Source organism: Falco biarmicus, chromosome 4 (assembly GCF_023638135.1).
Source record: "Falco biarmicus isolate bFalBia1 chromosome 4, bFalBia1.pri, whole genome shotgun sequence".
Classification (NCBI taxonomy): Eukaryota; Metazoa; Chordata; class Aves; order Falconiformes; family Falconidae; genus Falco; species Falco biarmicus.
The window spans coordinates 83,072,216-83,091,481 of record NC_079291.1 but is presented as its reverse complement, the minus strand read 5'-3'; the positions used below and the strand labels follow the sequence as shown (position 1 = coordinate 83,091,481).

The 19,266-nt window shown below is 40.6% G+C and overlaps 1 protein-coding gene across 2 annotated transcripts in view; it reads left to right on the top strand.

Annotated features, from left to right (window-relative positions):
• CARD11 (caspase recruitment domain family member 11) overlaps positions 1-19,266 on the top strand; it is a 46,847-nt gene that overhangs the window by 13,189 nt on the left and 14,392 nt on the right. The window contains exons 2-13 of one of the 2 annotated variants that reach the window (XM_056334302.1): positions 3,641-3,766; positions 8,400-8,612; positions 9,235-9,372; positions 10,012-10,337; positions 11,606-11,785; positions 13,737-13,889; positions 13,983-14,108; positions 14,593-14,790; positions 15,286-15,465; positions 16,497-16,551; positions 17,773-17,888; positions 19,068-19,171. In XM_056334302.1, coding sequence (XP_056190277.1) covers positions 8,414-8,612; positions 9,235-9,372; positions 10,012-10,337; positions 11,606-11,785; positions 13,737-13,889; positions 13,983-14,108; positions 14,593-14,790; positions 15,286-15,465; positions 16,497-16,551; positions 17,773-17,888; positions 19,068-19,171 — 1,775 coding nt within the window. In that variant the 5' untranslated portion in view covers positions 3,641-3,766; positions 8,400-8,413. The remainder of the gene's footprint in view (positions 1-3,640; positions 3,767-8,399; positions 8,613-9,234; positions 9,373-10,011; positions 10,338-11,605; positions 11,786-13,736; positions 13,890-13,982; positions 14,109-14,592; positions 14,791-15,285; positions 15,466-16,496; positions 16,552-17,772; positions 17,889-19,067; positions 19,172-19,266) is intronic. The other variant, XM_056334301.1, reaches the window with a different exon arrangement.

Sequence of the window (19,266 nt, the reverse complement as noted above, 5' to 3'; positions counted from 1 at the left end):
ATGAGGGTTATGACAGCTGCCTTCTTATATGTTCATTCTTTGTATTTTGTGTGTTTTGACTAACCGTAGGATTCTTAAGGTAGGGTTCTGTTTTATTTTCCTGCCATGTCATAAAGCCTGCTATATGAAATATTATTTTCCAACTTTCTTGGACTGTGGTGAATTAGAGTGAGATTATCTGACAGTATTCAAGACTGGAGTATAACTTTTTCTGTTGTAAGAGCGGCCTACACATTTACTGTCAGTTGTTGCTGAATTTGGAGATGGGTAAACTAGAGTGCAGTTCTCCCATCTGATGTGTTCTGCATTGTCCTTTGTTTGGAGATGAGAGTATCACCTACAAAGGATCATCACCTGATTGCATGGAAGATGTTTTTCTCTGTTTTCTGTAATTTTTTAAACTCAAGTAACATAACAGTCTGTAGAAAGTTTCAATTTTTAAAATAAACGGACCAAGTACCATTTTTATGTGACACAGCTACACTTCTTTCTCTTTTCATTTTATGTGACTCATAGTATTAATCGAAGTGAGGTGTTGGTAACACCAATGAGATCCAGGCTACCTGCGCAAGGGTTATGAGTTTCATATGTGTGTCTCAGCTAATGAATCTTTGTCCTTAGCAGGTTTTTATGTAGCTGAATCTATGCAAATCCCTTACAAACATTGGCTCTCCGTACCAAGGAATGTGCTGAGTTTGGTAATGTGAGCACGCATTTACTGGGCCCTAACCTATGGTCAACAAATCCATTTGCATGTTTGGGCAACTTTAATTTTTAATTCAGACTCCTCCTAATCACACAGGACTATACGCTTGCCCCTGGTTGTGCCTCCTCCTCCTGAGTGAGAATCTCATTATCAATTGTAAAACCAGAATGAGTCAGTCTCAAGAAAAAATTAACCTGGGACCTGGTAATAACTTCTGAAGCATTTGTTGGACCAGCATTCTCATGAGCCCTCAGCAGCCTGAGGATGACAGCTTCTTTTTTTAGATCGTGGCTTTTAGCACACATTAGTTGAAAGGAAATGCTCATGTCAGTAGCTAATGCTGCACTCGAGAGAAAAAAAGACCAGCTATTTAAACATATTTGTACTACGCTAGTACAGTGATTTCTGTTGTCCTCATCATCATGCGTAACAGGATGGAGAATGTGTAGATTAAAGCATTTATTAAATGTCAGGCTTTCAGCTCTCCACTGCTACTTTGCAAATCCTTTAAAATAGATGCACTAAATTCCTGTGGTAAATTATTTATTTAAATTATTGTGCCATTATCTTGATTTGCACGCTGAGAACTAACACTAATTTCTAATGTGGCAGGATCTGTGGCAAGGCCTTCCCTATCTATCCCTTCATTTGCTTTACACCCCACATTCCTTCCCTTTGCTTTTACTAGGGCCTTTCTTGTTCTCATGTCTACCTCACTTCTGTTCTTCACTTTGATTTTGTTGAGCTCCCCTTTCTGTAACTTTTTTTCCTTTTTTTATGTTTCCTTTTCCCTTGACCTCACCATTTTTCATCCCCCAAATCTCATCTCCCTCTCTCTCTCTCTCTCCTCGTCAGTTTTTTTCCTCCATCTCTAATTGCTCACCTCTTCCATTTCTCACTTATTTTCACATGTATTATCATTTAGTAATAGTAGTAGTAACAGTTTCTGAAATCTGGCTATCAGATTCTTAAACAATATGGACAAACAGAATAATAGCCATCTAATCACCAGTGTAGATGTTGCCATCTGAAGGGGCAGATCTCTCCCCATTGACCCTAGAGGGAAGCTAAGCGACTAGTAGTGGCTAGACACCCATCTTTAGGAGGCGTTCTAAGGTAGAAGTATAAAATGGTGGAATGAAGCGTTGAGCAGACCATGTTCCATTTGCTAGAGAGGAACTAGATTTCAAAGTTAAACTAGATGCCTAATTCAAATTGGTGAGATTAATTCACCTTCTAAATTTGCTTCTCTGTCAGTAGTGTTTAGATGGTATGTTACTGACGAAGCTAGAAGCATCTTCACTCTATGTAGAAAATAGTGGTGTGTAGAAAAATGACAGTCATCAAAACATAATTTAATCTATTTGTAGAGGAGGATTTTTAGATTTTCTTTGTTTATTATTGGTAATATATGTTCTCCAACCAAATCTGATTGGACATTGCATGTTCGAGGCAGCACAGTCTGCTGTTGGTTTGCTATTGAGACAAAACAAGTTATTTCCTTCCTGTGTGATAAGATGATAAGAACTCTTAAGTTCTAAAGCTGGCAGACTTACAGAAGGTGTAGACTAGATAGTCTCACTAGATGGAGTGCAAAAAGGGAAAGCACAGACCTCGGCCTTTTATGAAACATCATTACAGGATCCTAATAGGTATTACTGCACTGATTGAGGTCGTTTGCAACCATATTTCATTGGTCAAAACAATATTCTTAATGTGTAAATAGTTTTTTCCTCCAGAAAGTGATAAGTATTTAATAGAATTTCATATGTGATTTCAAAAGCAGATAAAAGCTAACAGTGCTAAGTGTAGTATTCAGTGCAAGGAATGTTCAGCTCTTAAGCAATATTATCCTGCAATATTGAAAAACTTGCGTACCTTTGCATACAATGTTTTCTGGTTTAGGTGATGCTAAGCAAACCGTTGGGTGTACTGACTAACAATACTGATAATTGATCCATGCTTTATGTATGCGTTACCCTTTCTTTTTTTCTGAGATGGAGTTTTATATGGATCCGTTTATAGGAGAGTAAATAAAGGCAAAGGAAGAGATAATTAAAGAGAGTTCCTAGCGTATTAATTCTTCTGGCCCTCTTCTGTTAGGACAGAAATAGTGATTAGAGAGAGACAAATCTCTGATTCATTCTGTTGCTTTCTCTTTTCCTAGAGCAGAGATACTGAGTAAGAGTAATGTGATAGAATTCTTCATTCCTTTTTCTCATTGTTGAGCTAATAGTTATGAAAATGAGGGGAATTTTCTTTCTCTCTTCTGCTTGTACAAGGAAGATGAATATGCCTCCAGAACTCTTTGAACCAGTTAGGGAGTTCATTTTGGTTGCTTCCGTCCCTCTTCTGTTCAGAAAATGGGAGCAGTATTTATGACTATGGGTATGATCTGGCATCACTGGAGCTCTAGCTTTACCTCATGGAAGCCTTGCAAGTCTGCTAGTGTTTTAGGAGGGGGGGGGGGGGGGGGGGGAGGGGTTGTAGGTTGTGTGTAACAGGAAGATTGAATCCGTGAAATTGAACAGAATACTTCTGTGCAAAAATAATCCTATTTTGTGTTTAAAGCTTCCTGCTCTTCTATTACTTTGGTATCTCTTATTCTATATTTTTCTTTTATATTTTGTTGAAACTGTGGCTTTCAGTAAGCTGGTTGAATCTTTTATATAAAGAGGGGGTTCTGATATATACAAATGGCTCTTTCTATATACAGCCAGCGTGACCTAAAACAGAAATACAGCCCAGTCCATCCAGCAGTGCTGCTGGCTTCAGAAAGTATTCTAAGGCCTGAAAATCTGAAGTAATGAAACTGCACTAATTATAAATGTTTTTCTAGGGCTTTCCCGTCTTGGTGGTTCCAAGTACTTTGCAGTCACTAGTTAACAAGTCCTACCTTGTCATACAAATGCTTCTTACCGGCCTTGTTTTCAGGTGGGGACACTGAGGTAGAAAGAATGAATATAAAGAGCAAATTCTTACAGGCAGATGAGAACTCTGTATCCTCTCCTTTGGGAGACCAGATTTAAGCACCTTTATGGAAAAAAATTGCACGTATAGGTAAGCAATTTTATTCTTCTTATTCAATGTGTAAGCCTTTTGAAAGTGGTTCTCAATACCACAGAACACCCAGCAGTGCAGCCAACATAATTGGAAACTGCTGGCATTCAGCGTTTCAGAAAGCCAGGAGTGCAAGTAGAGCTCTCCTGTCCTTAAGCAAAGGAATATAATTTCCTTATCGCACTTTAAACTGTGTCTTTCCTCTAAAATTAAAAATAGCTCTAAATCCCATTGTGGTTTTGTGGTTCTTTGACTTTATAAATCTGTATATATCCATACAAGCAGCTTTTGAGAAAATCATCCTGTTGTTATACTTCACCATGTGAGGTGCTATTCAGACTCGAGGGAGAAAAGTTATTGCCCCATGAAATATAGAGAAATGCACAGAAAGCAGATGTAATACAATGCCCTCAAAATCTTGAGGATAATTATATATGCAGTTTTAAAGTGCTATTTTCATCTTTATTTTTGTTTTAAAGTGTGATAATGTATATGTAATCCTTTCCTGGTTTATATACACGTATTTAGTATTTAACATAAACTTCCGTTCTTATTAACTTGTAATTTGCACAAACATTTTGTGTGTTGTGGTTTCTTTTTAAATACTCCCAGTCTGTGAACATCTGTGACAAATGCAGAAGTCCAAAACATTAAAATAGATCACTGCTTCCAAAATAAACTTCCTCTTGCTTCTCAGCATGAGGAAAGCACCATTTTTTCCTATTTCACAAAAAGGGTATCAAGAAATCAGAAAACCTAGCTGAAGCCTGCATTTGCAGTCTGTTACATGGCGATTTCTCAGTATCGACAGGCTAACAAGAATTCAGAGCAAGGGGATGCAAATAATTAAATGGCTGAAGGTTTAATTTCTGCACCATCATGAAATGAATCACAAAAAAATGAAGCTTTAGATGTGACCTGATGATGAGCGCTCTATAGAACCCCTGGTTCTGAAGCCTGCAGGCTTTATTCCCTTGATCAGTGGAGAGTGTCACTGACATATGAAAGTGTGGAGTCTGAGTGAGAACAGAGAACAGATTTAACGGCAAGGTGATCTGTTCAGTTGAAAAATATAACAAAAAAAATAGCAAACACATAGAAAGATTCATTTGTGTGTGACAGCCAGGAGAAGGATAGTCCCTGAGAGAGAAAAGGAGATGAGGGGAGTACAGTGTTTCTTTTAATGAAAAAAGGGATTCTCTCTTTTTATTTGTCTGCATCTACAGAGGCCTTTGAAATAGATGGGACTAGCTAAGATTATTACTGGATTACTATCTCCTGCAGTTAAAAGCTGATTTGTATACTAACTGCTGAAAGGAGCAGCAGGAGAGCAATTTTTTAACTGCCGTGGTGATTCTTACTTCTTTTTGGTTAATGTCTGTTAACGTCAGCCCAAGTCTGGGACTTCACACCTGTGATTTGTAATGGGCGTCGTAGTATTTCTATGACATATCACAACTTCTGAATGTGTTAGGTTACAACTCCAGAAGTGTTGGGATCAGAAACTAGATAATGGGAATAAAGATCAGATTAAATAAGTGATTACACATTTGAAAATATTTTAAATCTGTCATTTTTAATTTTATAAGCGAAAACTTTTCTGCAGTGTCATCCACAGGAAGGAAGGACAGAAACAGGGAATAAGGCCTTTTAAATAACTAGAAAATGCATGTGCTTGCTGCTGAAAATCCTTTAAAATGAAAGCCACTAATACAATACCTTTATTGGCTTCCCACTGAGTTTCAGTTGTCACATCTGTTTTTTGACCAGCACAACAAAATTTCAACCAATCACAAGCATTTTATTTCCTAATTATATTAAATACTAAATCAAAGACATATTTGCTCACTCAGAAGGGTGCTGTACTAATATCTGCGGTCTGTTGCTACTATCTCTGGAACAGCTCCGCAAGGCAGTGGAGTCACGTGGGGGGTTAAACTCTTAGACCAGTCTGGCCAAAGAAACCCAACAGAGGCAACACCACAAGCTCTAGGAAAGAGAGGAGTGCTCCCCACGACACAGCAGTGATCCCTGAGACACTGCGTCAGGACACAGCTTAGCTGTGCTTCTGGTACGGCATTTCCAAGGTGGAAATCCAAAGAAAGCAAAAGGAGGATTCTGAAATTCCTACGTGGCAGTGAAGGACCACTGCATTAGATGTTGTTCCTAAGGCCTTGCTCCTGATCATAGACTGTGTTTAACAGGAGTTTGGTACCAGATATCTCCTTTCAAAATTCTTAGCCACTCAGGCAATATACTTACTACTTTCCCATTAAACATTATGTCCCCAAAAAACCAGTATGGATGTATTATGCCCATACACGAGGGACTATCTGATGAAGGTATTTTTAATGTCAGATGAAAAGATGTATTCTTGTTGAGAATTACGCTGATGAGTAAACTCTTCTTTAAATCATTTAGTGGAGAAATCCCTTACGAACGTCCTGAGGGAACTGCTGACAGTGTGTAATAATTTCTGGTTCGGTTCTGCAGCAGATTACAAGATGTCTTGCATTTTATGAAATTTGGTAAAGTGCTTCTTTTGGGTTCTGAGGTCCATCTGTGAGCTTCCTGGTATGCTCCCCAAAATTAAAGGGGCTGCAACACACCTTTATTTGATGCAATAGATAGCTGTGGCTGCAAGATGACTAAAGGTTCTGTGTGACCTTCTGCTTTACTGCCTTCTACTCCCAGAAGTTCAGCTTCTCCAATTATGTAGTGTTTGTTGAATTCACCTCTGAAGTGAAATACAGCTATTTTCAGAATGGAGAGTAAGGTTCATGAGAATGTATGTGTACTTCAGATGAAGCTATTTCACCTTTAGCATTCCTCCCACTGCTACCTACTTTATATACCTTCCTCTATTGTTTTGCCTTTATACTGTTCATTACCGCAGTCTCTTCTTCACCACACGTAAATACTGGCATTTGACAAGAATTTCATCCAGTTTGTGAGGAATTCATAAGATCAGAGAGATTTCCCATACCTACAGTCATGCCCCCATGGTTCTCGATCCCACTGAGCAGACTTGGTCTTCCTTGCCCTCTGACGACTGTTGTCTCTCCCGACCCATTTAATAGCAGTCATTGGAGTAATGATGTCTGCATGCAAGCAGCAGGGCAAATGCTAAATAAGTGGTTCCTAAGATGTGAAACTACAAAGAAAAGAACTCTGGGAAAGCTACTGGAGTACAGGAGATGAACAAAACCCCTGGCAGTACTCCCCTAGCCTGTCCAGAGTACGACGAACCTACCCAAACTTTTCTCATAGAGACTGAAACCCAGCCAAAGATTTTGGACAATTTGGGAAGGCCTTTGAAAGCATCAAGCAAAGAGCACATATTTTTGTAGGACTATTCTGTATTTCATTATGACAGAACACTGACGAACACATTATTTAGCAAACCAAAAGGAGGAGTTAACAGCCCCTGGCTATACAGGTTCATAGCTGGTTTTGCCCAGCAATGTTCAGTGTAACACAGGCTGCATTACAGTTCCTAAAGTTGGAAGTTGAGGAAATTGCAATGCAATGGAGAGAACTCTCCTGGTCTGTGTTGCTTTTGAGGTCTTTAGTTACTGATTACCAGCAAAGGCTCATAAAGTCCAGCTCTCATCTCATATGACCTAAGAACTACACATTTTTCTTATGCCAAGGTCTCTGATGGGGTAAATAACTCTTGAAATCGAAGCTTATCTTCCTTGCGCTACCTGGATGACAAGATCTTGAGAGCTAGAGTGCAAAAGTAAGACTTGTTTCAAAGGTTAACATCTATTACAGAATTAAGACAGGAAGATTTTTGCAAAGTTTCTTTACTCTTAACTATAGTACAAGTTTTCTCACCTCGTTGTTGCCTGCCTTGTAACCTTTTCTAATGAGGTGGTTGCAAATTAGGACTTGGCAGGAAATTGCTTAGCAAGCACTCAGAAATCATATGATAGTATTTGCATGAGTCAAGAACATTTCCAGACTTCAGAAATATAATGCTCATACTTATTCGCTCATGTGGAGAAAGGCAGATTCCTAACTGCCAGGTACTTGCCTCGATGTCCACACATCAGTCAATCCGTACACAGCGCAGAAGGCAGACATACCTACCAGCTTGCTTAGGAGTTAACTATTCTTGTGGTGCAGCCATTTACATGCATTGGCTCATCACATATATGCAGGTTAAAATGCAGGTTCAAACTGGTACAGCTGAGAGGAACGAAGGAGGTGAGAACAAAAGCCTTAGTTGCCTGCAGCAAGTTATTTTTTATTTCTTTTTTCTTTGCTCTGAGCTCTGCATGTTTGTACCCTTTCTTGCATTGCACCGTGTCCTTTACTATTGCTTCTATTATGAAGAGGGATTCTCTACCTTGTAGAGACCTTCATGGAGTTAGCTGAGCTACAGATTCATCACTGGAGAGCAATATGCAATAGTTCATAGGCTCAAGATAGCGTTTCTCTGAACTGTCACTTTCCAGATGAGCTGTGGACAGGCTGCACTTCAGTTCAAACAGTTTCAATATAGGGCAAATTCAGCATTAGTCAGAAGTGATTCTAAGCTCATCCTATGTGACATGGAAGCACAAAAGGTAACAGGATAGAAACTGTCCTATTTGATGTTCATTTGCCAACTGTTTCCCTTGTTAAGGAGGAGAGCCAGAGATGGATGACTGCCTGGAGACACTGAAAGATGAGGAGGAAGCTTTGTGGGAGAACGTAGAATGCAACCGGCACATGCTGAGCCGGTACATCAATCCAGCCAAACTGACCCCCTACTTACGGCAGTGCAAAGTAATCGATGAGCAAGATGAGGATGAGGTGCTTAACTCACTTATGCTGCCCTCCAAAATCAACCGAGCAGGTAACGATTTCATGATAGGCTACATCTGCACCCCTATCTGAATAGTATTATTTTGCTGAGCCAGGAGGGAGCCTGTATCAAATCACAGATTATCAAATGGAAACCCTGTATCTCATTTAGAGGAGATTCAATGTAAAGGGGGGAATCTGCGGCTGCTATTTTGATAAAAATGACTCTTCCCAGTGCTGGGCTCATGGGGTTCATATTCCCATCAAAGGCCTGGCAAGTATTTCAGTTAACACAAGCAGCAGCCACTGCCATTCCAAGAATAGGTTTTCAGCTGTCTTGCCGTGCTTCATGATTTGTCACTGAAGGGTCTGCCATCCCAGTGTTTCAGCACTGCCTGGTAAAGGCTGCACTGAATAACGCGTCTTTTGAAATTTCTGTTCCAGAGACCAATTTGCCTGCACTCCTTCAGAATAATGATCAGCACAAACATAAAGAATACGTGGCATTACTTTATGAGTTCAGCTGAACTCAATTAATCAGCCAGATTTTCCACAGTGCGTTGCTGTGGCAGAGACGAACCTTAAGCAGATTTGACTTCAGGGGTAGAGCACTTGCTTACGCTGCTCATAGTGCTGGAATGTCACCTCTCTCTCTCTCTGTTCTCTGTACTTAGGCCGACTGCTGGACATTCTCCACACCAAGGGCCAAAGGGGCTATGTAGTTTTCTTAGAAAGCCTCGAGTTTTACTACCCAGAACTCTACAAACTGGTGACAGGGAAAGAACCTACACGGAGATTTTCCACTATTGTTGGTGAGTAGAATCAATCCCAAAGGAGCCTGTTGAAGTAAAGACTATCTTGAAGACTGGGTTTGATTTTTCAGGCAAGAAATGGAGAAAAAAAAAGCTAATCTTGTAGCAGCATTCTGCAGTTTTTCAGTCCCCTTCAATGCAAAACGTGCCAGCGACAGGTAATGTATAAAGAAGAGGAACATCTCAGTTGTCTGAATGAAGCTGAAGAGCTTCAAATTGAAAGATAGGCATTACAAGAAATCTCAAGAGAAGCAGCATTGGAACGGTGGACTAAACCACACTGATGACCTATACATGTACAGCAAATTTGAAGCATTGAGATTAATTGCACTTGTACAGATTTATTTTACAAAGTTTGTGCTATTTCAACAGGCCTCTCAGCTCAGCTGAAACAAGACAAATGTAAAGGCTTCATATTCTATCCAGACAAGCTGTATGCACATATATTGTGATTCTGGTAATAGCGTGCTGTGTAATATTTGTACTGCTGCCAGTTAGATATACAAATGTATATGTATTAGTGCATATTCTGCACTTCTGTACATATTCTGGGACATTTGTTTCTTACCCAGTTCTGCTGACCCTACTTAGCATAAAGTTACTTCATTAGACATTGATAAGCTGTTCAAACATTTTCAGTGGAGGAGGGACATGAAGGCCTTACCCATTTCCTAATGAATGAGATCATTAAGCTTCAGCAGCAAGTAAAGACAAAAGATGTGCAGCGCTGTGAACTCTTGGCTAAGTCCCGACAGTTGGAGGATGAGCGAAAGCAGCTTAAACTGAACAAGATAGAGCTGCTGACCTTCCAGGAGAGATACAACAAGATGAAGGAGGAGAGGAACAACTACAATGACGAGCTGGTCAAGGTGAAAGATGAGAACTACAACCTGGCCATGAGATATGCCCAGCTGAGCGACGAGAAGAGCATGGCTGTGATAAGGAGCCGAGACCTCCAGTTAGAGGTGAGAGAAATGCTCTGGGCTGCTTTCATCAGGAGCACCAATGGAAGATGCCAGTGGTTTCTGGCAAAATGAGACCTTCTCTGACAGTAAAAGGTGTAGAGCTCTCATTTGCTTTGCTTATTCAGATGATTAGAGGCATCACTGTAGAGAAATGCCAACTGCAGTGATGTGTATTAATGACAGATAATTTACATACTTGTAATGGATTAACAGAGCATAAGATACATCAAAACAAAACTTTAAAAACATAATTGTTTGCTAAAACCATAATGTTAGCTTTCCAGGCTCCGTAATACCTTGGGGCAGTTATCCAGGTTTGCACTACAGCTGCTGGTGGTTTATTCAAAAAGTCTCACATAGAGCACTGGAACAGCTGGAGGCCATTTAGGAGACAGAAATGCTTCAAGTGCTGTAAAATGTGTGTGTCACAGATGAGATGGAGTAAACAACTACCCATAGTGGATCTGGATACTGGGGTTTATTTCTGAACCAATGATATCAGATATTTTGCTCCACTTCTTTTCACACAGTCATTTGCTCACTCTGCCACCTCGGCACTGCATTCCCCTGGGCTCAGCCTCCCTTCCCTGCAGGAAGATCGCTGCTGGACAGGAGGGCTGGGCAGAAGGTCACACCGCTTCATGCTGTGCAGCTGCTCACAGCCGCCAGTTGCAGACATTACTGGCCAAGATCCCTGCGTATCCCCTGGCCTGTATCTCTGTGCATCTCTCTGATCCCCAGGATGTTCCTCCATTCAAATTTTCCCTCCAGCCACAATCATCACCACCTTCTTCCCAAGCCCCCTTTTGCCTGAAATTATTTTTTCTTTTTGGGATCCTCTCTTTTCCATCTAGAACTCAAAGCCCTTACTTTCCTCCATTCAAATAATCTGTGTGCAAGAGCACAATGTGTGGTAGCCTCCTAAATGTTAGTTCTGTTTCGTATCTTTTATTTTTTGGAGGATTGAGGATGTGCTGCTTTTTTTTAATCCAGATGTTACCAAAATTTACAACCAGCCCATACCAGTTGTAGCTAGCAAACAGCAGGCTGCTGCTGGAGAGTTCAGCAGTTCAATTACGGACATTCAACACACACGCGCATACACCTAATTAGCTGCTGCCTGTTAGCATTCACAGTGTAAGCTACTTTTTCCACCTATGACAGTACGTTTTCACCTGAAAGTGAGAGTGTTTTCAGAACAGTAAATATCAGAGCTAGGACTTCTTTCCTTTCTCTTCCTCTTTTTCACTGCGCCCTGGCTGCTCTAGATTGACCAGCTGAAGCATCACTTGAACAAAGTAGAAGAGGAATGCAAGCTGGAGAGGAACCAGTCTTTGAAGCTGAAAAATGATATTGAAAACCGACCCAAAAAGGAACAGGTTCTGGAGCTGGAGCGGGAAAATGAGATGATGAAGACTAAAATACAGGAGTTACAGTCCATCATTCAGGTATAAAAGCAGATTGTTTTATTTAAAATTCCAGCCATATTGGCTTACATCTCCTGCTTACCCGAATGACGGATTCAGCGGGCTTCAACCACTCCTTGCCTCCAGGCACCCCCACACTCTCCTCCCATACTGTCTCCCATAGCCCACACCTCCTCACAGCCTGCCTTGGTGGCTACCCCTCAGGATCTGAGTGTCTGGAGGAGGCTGTGAGAGTGGGACAGAGAAGCAGCAGGTGGTGACAGCTCCCATGTGTTCAGTAAGGGACAGGGAAACTGGTGACTATGGACAAGTGGAGGTGGCATGGTCTCTGCAACCACTCCTCACCTTAAACGCCAGACAAATCAAACACTGCTGTTATAATGCTGGGAAGCATTGGGTGAAACCTCTGCCTGCAAAACTACAATAAGCATAAGTGTAAAGTCTGGAAAAACAGAAGGTTGCTTATATAGGTCCCAGCTGTCCATGGTACTCCTTGGACAAACATGCATGAGGAGGAGTTCTAAAAAAAAGAAATAAAATAAATCATCCAATAAATCAAGCTGTACATGAGAGATTGTCTTTTTCAAGGTGCAGAGTGCAGCTGTTTAATTGCTGAGCATTCAGCTCCATATTTTAGCCCTGCTGTGGTTCTTTGTACCAGTCTGTCACTACAAAGCTGTGTTAAATAGCCAGCCCAGAAACTTCTGACAGTGGCTCTGGGTACCCTCTTTTAGGCTATTGTCATATCTGTACCAGAAGGGTTTAATGAAGTAGAGGGTAATAAAGGTTTCAGTACTTGGGTGGTCACTGGTTAGTAGAACACCCTGCAGAACGCTGCTGTAACTTGCACAGGGATCTTAACTAACCTTTGTTTGGGCAGATAGAGCAAAGGATGATATGCAGCAAATTTAGCACTGTGTTACTCTGTGAAGAGCTTAGCCAAATATTAGGATATATGTGAGAGTGCTCAGCACTTTGCTGGAAAAGGCTTTTGTGACATTTTAAAATGACACTTAAAAAATTATCAATAGAATGCATTTCAGAAATGGCTGTAGCCTCTAGCAGTGCCTAACAATTCTTAGTTCTAACACAAATCCAATTCAAAGGTTGAAACAGGGTGTAGCATAGAAGGTTATAGGAGTTCTGGTCCATGTAGAATCTCTTGTATTAATTGAAATGTTCTTGTAGCACCTAAAGAAATAAATAATCCTGAAATACCTAAAAAGAGGATTGAAATTCCCTAAGTGGAAGTATAAATAAACGAAAGGCAGTTTGTTTTAGAAATACTTAGGTGTACTTAGGAATACTGGGTAACTAAAAGGTCACCAAAATCTCCAACCTAGTCTAGGTATTTTAAAAATAAATATGCATATTACTTGCTCACTTTTTATGCCTTTTTCATCTTCCATTTATGGTTAATTTTGGATGGAAATTTATTTGTTAGAACCTGCCCTGGTGCTCTTGTCAATTTTAAATCTGAAAGAAAAAGTATTGCTGGACACTACAGAAAGTGAAGCAGTGATACAAGCTACTCCAGGCATGTTTAATATTCTCTGAGCACAGCCCTGCAAAGCCTATGCACACTTTAAAAATTCCCCTGAATGTTTTCTTAGGCCCTGCTCTTTGGCAAAGGGTGATTTTTGTGCTCAGGGAGGGCTGATTAATAGAGAAGAGTTTTGAATGCAGGGCTTGGAGTGAAGAATTGTCACTGCATCCAAAATGGATCAAATTATAGCCAGTACAATAAAACAGTAAAACAGTTCCTTCATCAGAATATTCTGACAGCAAGACAGCCTTCACTCGTCTTTTCTATTTTAAAATATGAACAAATGTCCATCTCTTCTCCTGCTTTCCCATTGCAATACTACGCTCATTTTCTATTCCTCTTGCTTGTTTCTGTCTTTGTTACTTTTCTCCCTGCAATGCTATTTTCTCTTTCCCTGGCCTGTCTCTTAAAAATGTCTTTCCTCAGGCTGACAAGCGCAGTTTGCCAGATTCAGACAAGGCCATTTTGGACATTCTGGAACATGACCGTAAGGAGGCACTAGAAGATCGTCATGAGTTGGTCAACAAGATCTTTAATCTCCAAGAGGAGATTCGTCAAGTGGAAGACTTGAGAGACAAGGTAAGAAATGGAAGGATAGAAAGATGGAATGTCTCAGGCTAGTGCCCAAAAGCCCTCTGAGAGCAGTGGTGGTTAACAGTGTGTCATTTCCAGTATCTTGAAGAGAAAGAAGATTTGGAGTTAAAGTGTTCAACACTAGGAAAAGACTGTGAGATGTACAAGCACCGTATGAACACTGTGATGATACAGCTAGAAGAGGTGGAAAAGGAGCGAGACCAGGTATCTAACAGTTAAAATGGGGAAAATTAGTAGCAGAAGCCTGTATCTCATATGTGTCACTTTGGGGAATTGTGGGTAATTGGACCCAAAATACCATTAAAAAACAAACAGTAACAAGAAATTGCTATTTGTTGGAATTTGCACTACAGTAATTAAACATAGGATAATATTGGGTTGTTTCCACAGCGTAGCATCTGGCAGGCAGGACGAAGATCTTAACAGCTACTGCAGGCTTTATATTAGTGTCAAGTCATCCGGTTTGCACTCTGGAGTGCCACCAACCAAGAGGGAGCTGGAAATGAACCACCCTCATCATCATAATTTTTGATGGTACTACTGTGGCACATCCTGGCCCTAACTGCTGTGCTAATTGGTGAATGGTTACCAGTTCTGAAGTCCCCGTTCCAAACACCTTACAAACAAAACCAGCAGGAGAAGGTGTCTGGTGCCCAGGTGCAGAAGAGATTTCTTCTCTCCACTGCAGGCGTTCCGCTCACGTGATGAGGCTCAGACACAGTATTCGCATTGTCTGATTGAAAAAGATAAATACAGGAAGCAGATTCGAGAGCTGGAGGAGAGAAATGATGAACTCCGAATTGAGGTGGTTCGGAAAGAAGCCTGCATTGTTAACCTGGAGTGCAAACTCCGACGGCTCTCTAAGGACAATAACTTTCACGACCAGGTAGGGCTGAGGAAGACCGATGTGAGTTCTTTTTTTGAGACTTGCTTTTAAAAACATTTTGGTGTGGAAGGGAGAAGGGGCTTTTTTAATTCCCTCCATGAATTAACTGGGGAAAAAAAAACTTCTACTACTAAATGTCAATGCTGTGAGTTCTTCAGTACAGTGGGGTTCAAGTTGTCTATGCCAAGCACATAGCTTCTCGAAGGCTGGCATTCCACATCTTGATTTTAAATGGAGGAAAAGGGAATGCAGAAAGAAATTAATTTCTATACTGGGTTAGAAACTGCACATACTTTTGAGGAACGTGCCCCAGTGAACAGAAATCCCTACAAATGTCCATCTAAATTACTGATTTGGATCTGGAGCCATATTCTGTGTGAGCTTCTGAAGCACTGGAATCACAGAAAGTTCAATCAGATTACTTTAAAGGAGGACTGTAATGAGGAGTTATACCAACCTGGTCTCAGAAGTAAAGTGTTTCCTTCTGATCTTTAGAGTTTGCCACGGAATCTACCCATTACCATCATCTCCCAGACCTTTGGGAGTCCTAGCCCAAAAGCCAATGGTCAAGAAGCAGATGACTCCTCCACTTCTGAAGAGTCTCCAGAAGACAGCAAATTCTTCTTGCCTGATCAAGCTCGACTCAAGAGGAGAGTGAATCTAAAGGGAATCCAGGTGTGTCTTAGTATGAGGCTGGAATGCTGTAGTGCAGGGACTGTTAGAACTGAGAGACATAACACGTATGGTGGTGATGCCTCTGAAAGTGCTGTGCTGTGAAGATAAGAATACATTTGTGTATGGTAGTGGGCTGTCAGTTTTTGCCTTGTGCTGATTTGCATCTTGAGGAGCAGATACAATAGGGCTTCACAGATCATTTTCTACCCCTTCTTCTCATTTTGTGTATTCTCCTTGCTTCTGCTTCATTCACATTCTTGGAGTGTTGCCAATAAATTGATTCTTTGCCTTCTTAACAGTAGTGAAAAAAAAATTACATAATGCCTGAAGTCCAGCACACAAGTAGCTGAAGGTGGAAAATGAAGAATTGGTGGAAAAGCTCACTTCGTGTGGAAGGAATAATAGAAAGAAAGGGACACAATCTAGAGGAAAATTAACTGCCTAATTCAGAATTAAATTATGGCAATTTCTGCTCACTTAAAAGTAAGGGGTAGCATGAGTTAGGTCCATGATTTCCCCGACTAGCTGCATTCATCCAGCTATTATCTGATGCTATATTCACGAATTGTAAAAAAATATACAATCTAACATTTGGGATTTTGAAGTTCTCTTTCTTTTCACCTGCATTTGAATTCACCCTGCCCTTCATAACCTTTCTGAGCTCTGGCTGTCATTATTACTTAGGCAATAGAGCTGCATTTTTTACATTGCACGCTCCAAAAGGATGCCTGTTGTATTAACAGCTGCCTGAAACCAGTCCCAAGGCACCCACTTCACCTTTTGTCTCTATTCCCTCAGCAGAAGCTGGAAATTGCAGTGCATTTGGCCCAGACTTTTAAATGTAGTTAGGTAGCTAACTTGTTCGCTGCAGTGCTATTTAGATACTTAAATATCTTCTAAATTTGGGGGCCTGGCATTTAAAGGAGGGCAAATATATGGACCACAAAAGTGGAGAAAGGGTAAAAATATGCGGTTTACAGTATGTGGCAAATATTCTGCATTTGTGCTGATTTTTGTCCTCTTTCTTTTAGATACATCCAAGAGCTAAATCCCCTGTCAGCATGAACAAAACATCAGAGTTTCAAGGTCAGAAAGAGCGTCCATGTCCTTATTCCTTTTCTGTTGCTTTGTCTCATTCACTTAATCTCTTTAAGTTGTTTTAACAAATATGCCAACCAGGGATATTCTTAACTAAGTCCAAGTGAGTAAAATAGACAGTTTCTCTCATAGTTAACAATGTCTTAATTTTGTACCTGTGTGTCCTCTCCATCCAAAAGTACCTCCACTGACACACAGTATTGCATCCCATAGCTGACCTAAATTTTCTGTCTACTCAATTCTACCTTTAGGTTACACAAATTTTGAAGTCATTGGTGTAACACATGTACGGAAAGTCATTATACTATTCTCTCCTTGTTGTCAGATAAATCCTTCAAGCTGAAAAACCCTAATCTAGTGATCGTCTAATGACTTCCTTTGTCTTTCAGCAAAAGGGAATTAATTTTAAATCTAAAGCATTGCAAAGGTTGAGGAGCACGGGTTTGGCCCACCCATCAGCAAGAAGCCAAGTTACAAAATTTGTTGCTCTGTACTCACATTTGATGTACTCTTAATTCCTTTTATTTATGTAACACTGTTCCTGAACCAAACACCGTTTAGCCGGCACTTCCTTTATGTGTTACATGCAGCAGCATGCTCACTGTTTTGCAAAAAATGATGGGAAACATGGTTCCTGCTGCAAGATATTTCATGTTAAACTGTATGTTTGGTATCAGGTAATGTGCAACATTAATACAAATTAGAGGTGCTGAGGAAAAGAAGGAGTCTACAAAGACATTCACGCTGTGTCACCTGGGGCTGCTGAGTGATCTCAAGCTTCTTGTAAATATTTTGTTGTAAAAAAAGCGTAATTCAGTGAGCCAATCTTACTGCTGACTACCAGATTCAGATGATGAAGTTAAAACATAAATTAATAAAGCAATCCTTTAATTTGTCAAATAGTGTTCAGAGATCTAATAAAAATGTACAGACCAGAGCTGAAAGAAAAAGTTGGCAAGAGGCTCTCCAGAGTGGTGTGCATTTCTGTACTTTTTTGGGAAGCTGATGGGGAAGGAAAGAGAGCCAGAGGTGCAGGGCACAGCACACTTCCTGAAGCCTCCCTCCAGTGTAGGGTGGGAGAAATGAGATAAGCTGAAATGGCAAGATAACCAAAGTCTTGTTGCAAATCTGTGAAAGACTCTGTATTGAAAGCGATCTGACATAATTTCCTCTGGTGTCTGTATTTTTCTCTGTCGTCTGTGAGCGCAGCAGTCAGAGCACAGGATGAAGACGGGGCTGATGCCAGCAATGGCCGCACAGACACAAGTTCCTCTAATTCTGTTTCCATCAGTAACTCCATCAGCAGCTGTGAAGTCAGCAAGATTGTAAGGAGCCTTCAGATGTCCCTTGCTTGTCTACGACTGTGTCTCCTGATGTGGTTCAGAGCTTTCACAGCCCAGTATTAGCACTTCACTAGCATCCCAGCTGTGATCACATTCAAGGCCCTTGTCAGAGGCTCCCTTAATCCTTTTAACCAGCATTTTGTTAGAACCATGTTATTAGCCTTTTGCAAAATCACAGAATTGGTTTATGTTTATTTAAAGATATTTCAAAGGTATTTATGACCTCTCACTGTCTCCTTATGCCATTTCACGTTTACTGTTAGAAGGAAAAGATTTTCTTCAAAAGCTGCTTTGTAATTTATTTAAGAAAATTTGCAGGGTTTTTTGCAGTTCTCTAATGCTTTTCCTGTCTATAAGTAACAGTGAGTGAGAAAAGGGGTGCAGATCACAGCTGGAAATTTCTGCATACCATAGCCAAACCGTTTCTTCCCTGCTTGCTGTATCCCCATAATCTCCCAAGGTAGTTATTCCATTATATGTATGTGAGCAGACACAGCAGGACAAGCAGACAGAGAGAGTGCTCTTGCAGAGTGTTAATAACAAAGAACAAAACATCTTTTTATAAAACCGTGAAAAATGCTGCCCCCAGGAAATTAATACTATACCCAAGAATAGCCAGGAAAGAACTCCCTGCCACTTGTAATAAGCTTAGCTGGGTTAGGAATATTCTTCGGAATATCTGTTGGTTATTTAGATGACTTGTACTGTCTTCCCTCTAGTGCAATTCAGAGTTTAGTTTCTAGTGTACTAGGTTAATAATTTAATGTATGGAGATCTGTGTTTTTCTTTCTTATTCCTACTATTTATATATCTAAGTATCCATACATTCTGCTTTTCATCCTCTTCCTCCTATACGTCAGCTGTGCAACACATACACCACACATCAAGGGCAAGGTTAAAATTGTTTGATAAATCAGCCAGTCATGTGGTCACAGAAAAATGTACTGTGCCAGCACCAAGCTGTGCATACTGCTAAGATGCTGTAATATATGAATACGAATGCTCTTGTATGTAGCATTCTGCATATCTAGTCGCAATTTTTCTTACTGTTGTGTCTACTTCACGGTGCAGAGTACCACTGGCAACCTAGCAGGCTAATGCTTCTCTAAGAAATAATAACGTGATTGAGATGGTTAACCTGTCACTTTTTTTTTTTTAAAGCAAACTCTGAGAAGTCGCAATGACAGTATCATGTCAACCACTCCTGAGCCTCCAGGAAATGATTCAATAGTCCGACGTTGCAAAGAGGACGCCCCTCATTGCAGGTAGGTAACCACGCTGGCGAAACATGCCTGGAAGCTCTTGTCACAAGGAGGAGGCAAAAAAGGGCTGTAGATGTGCTTGTCTCTGTCTCTAGTTG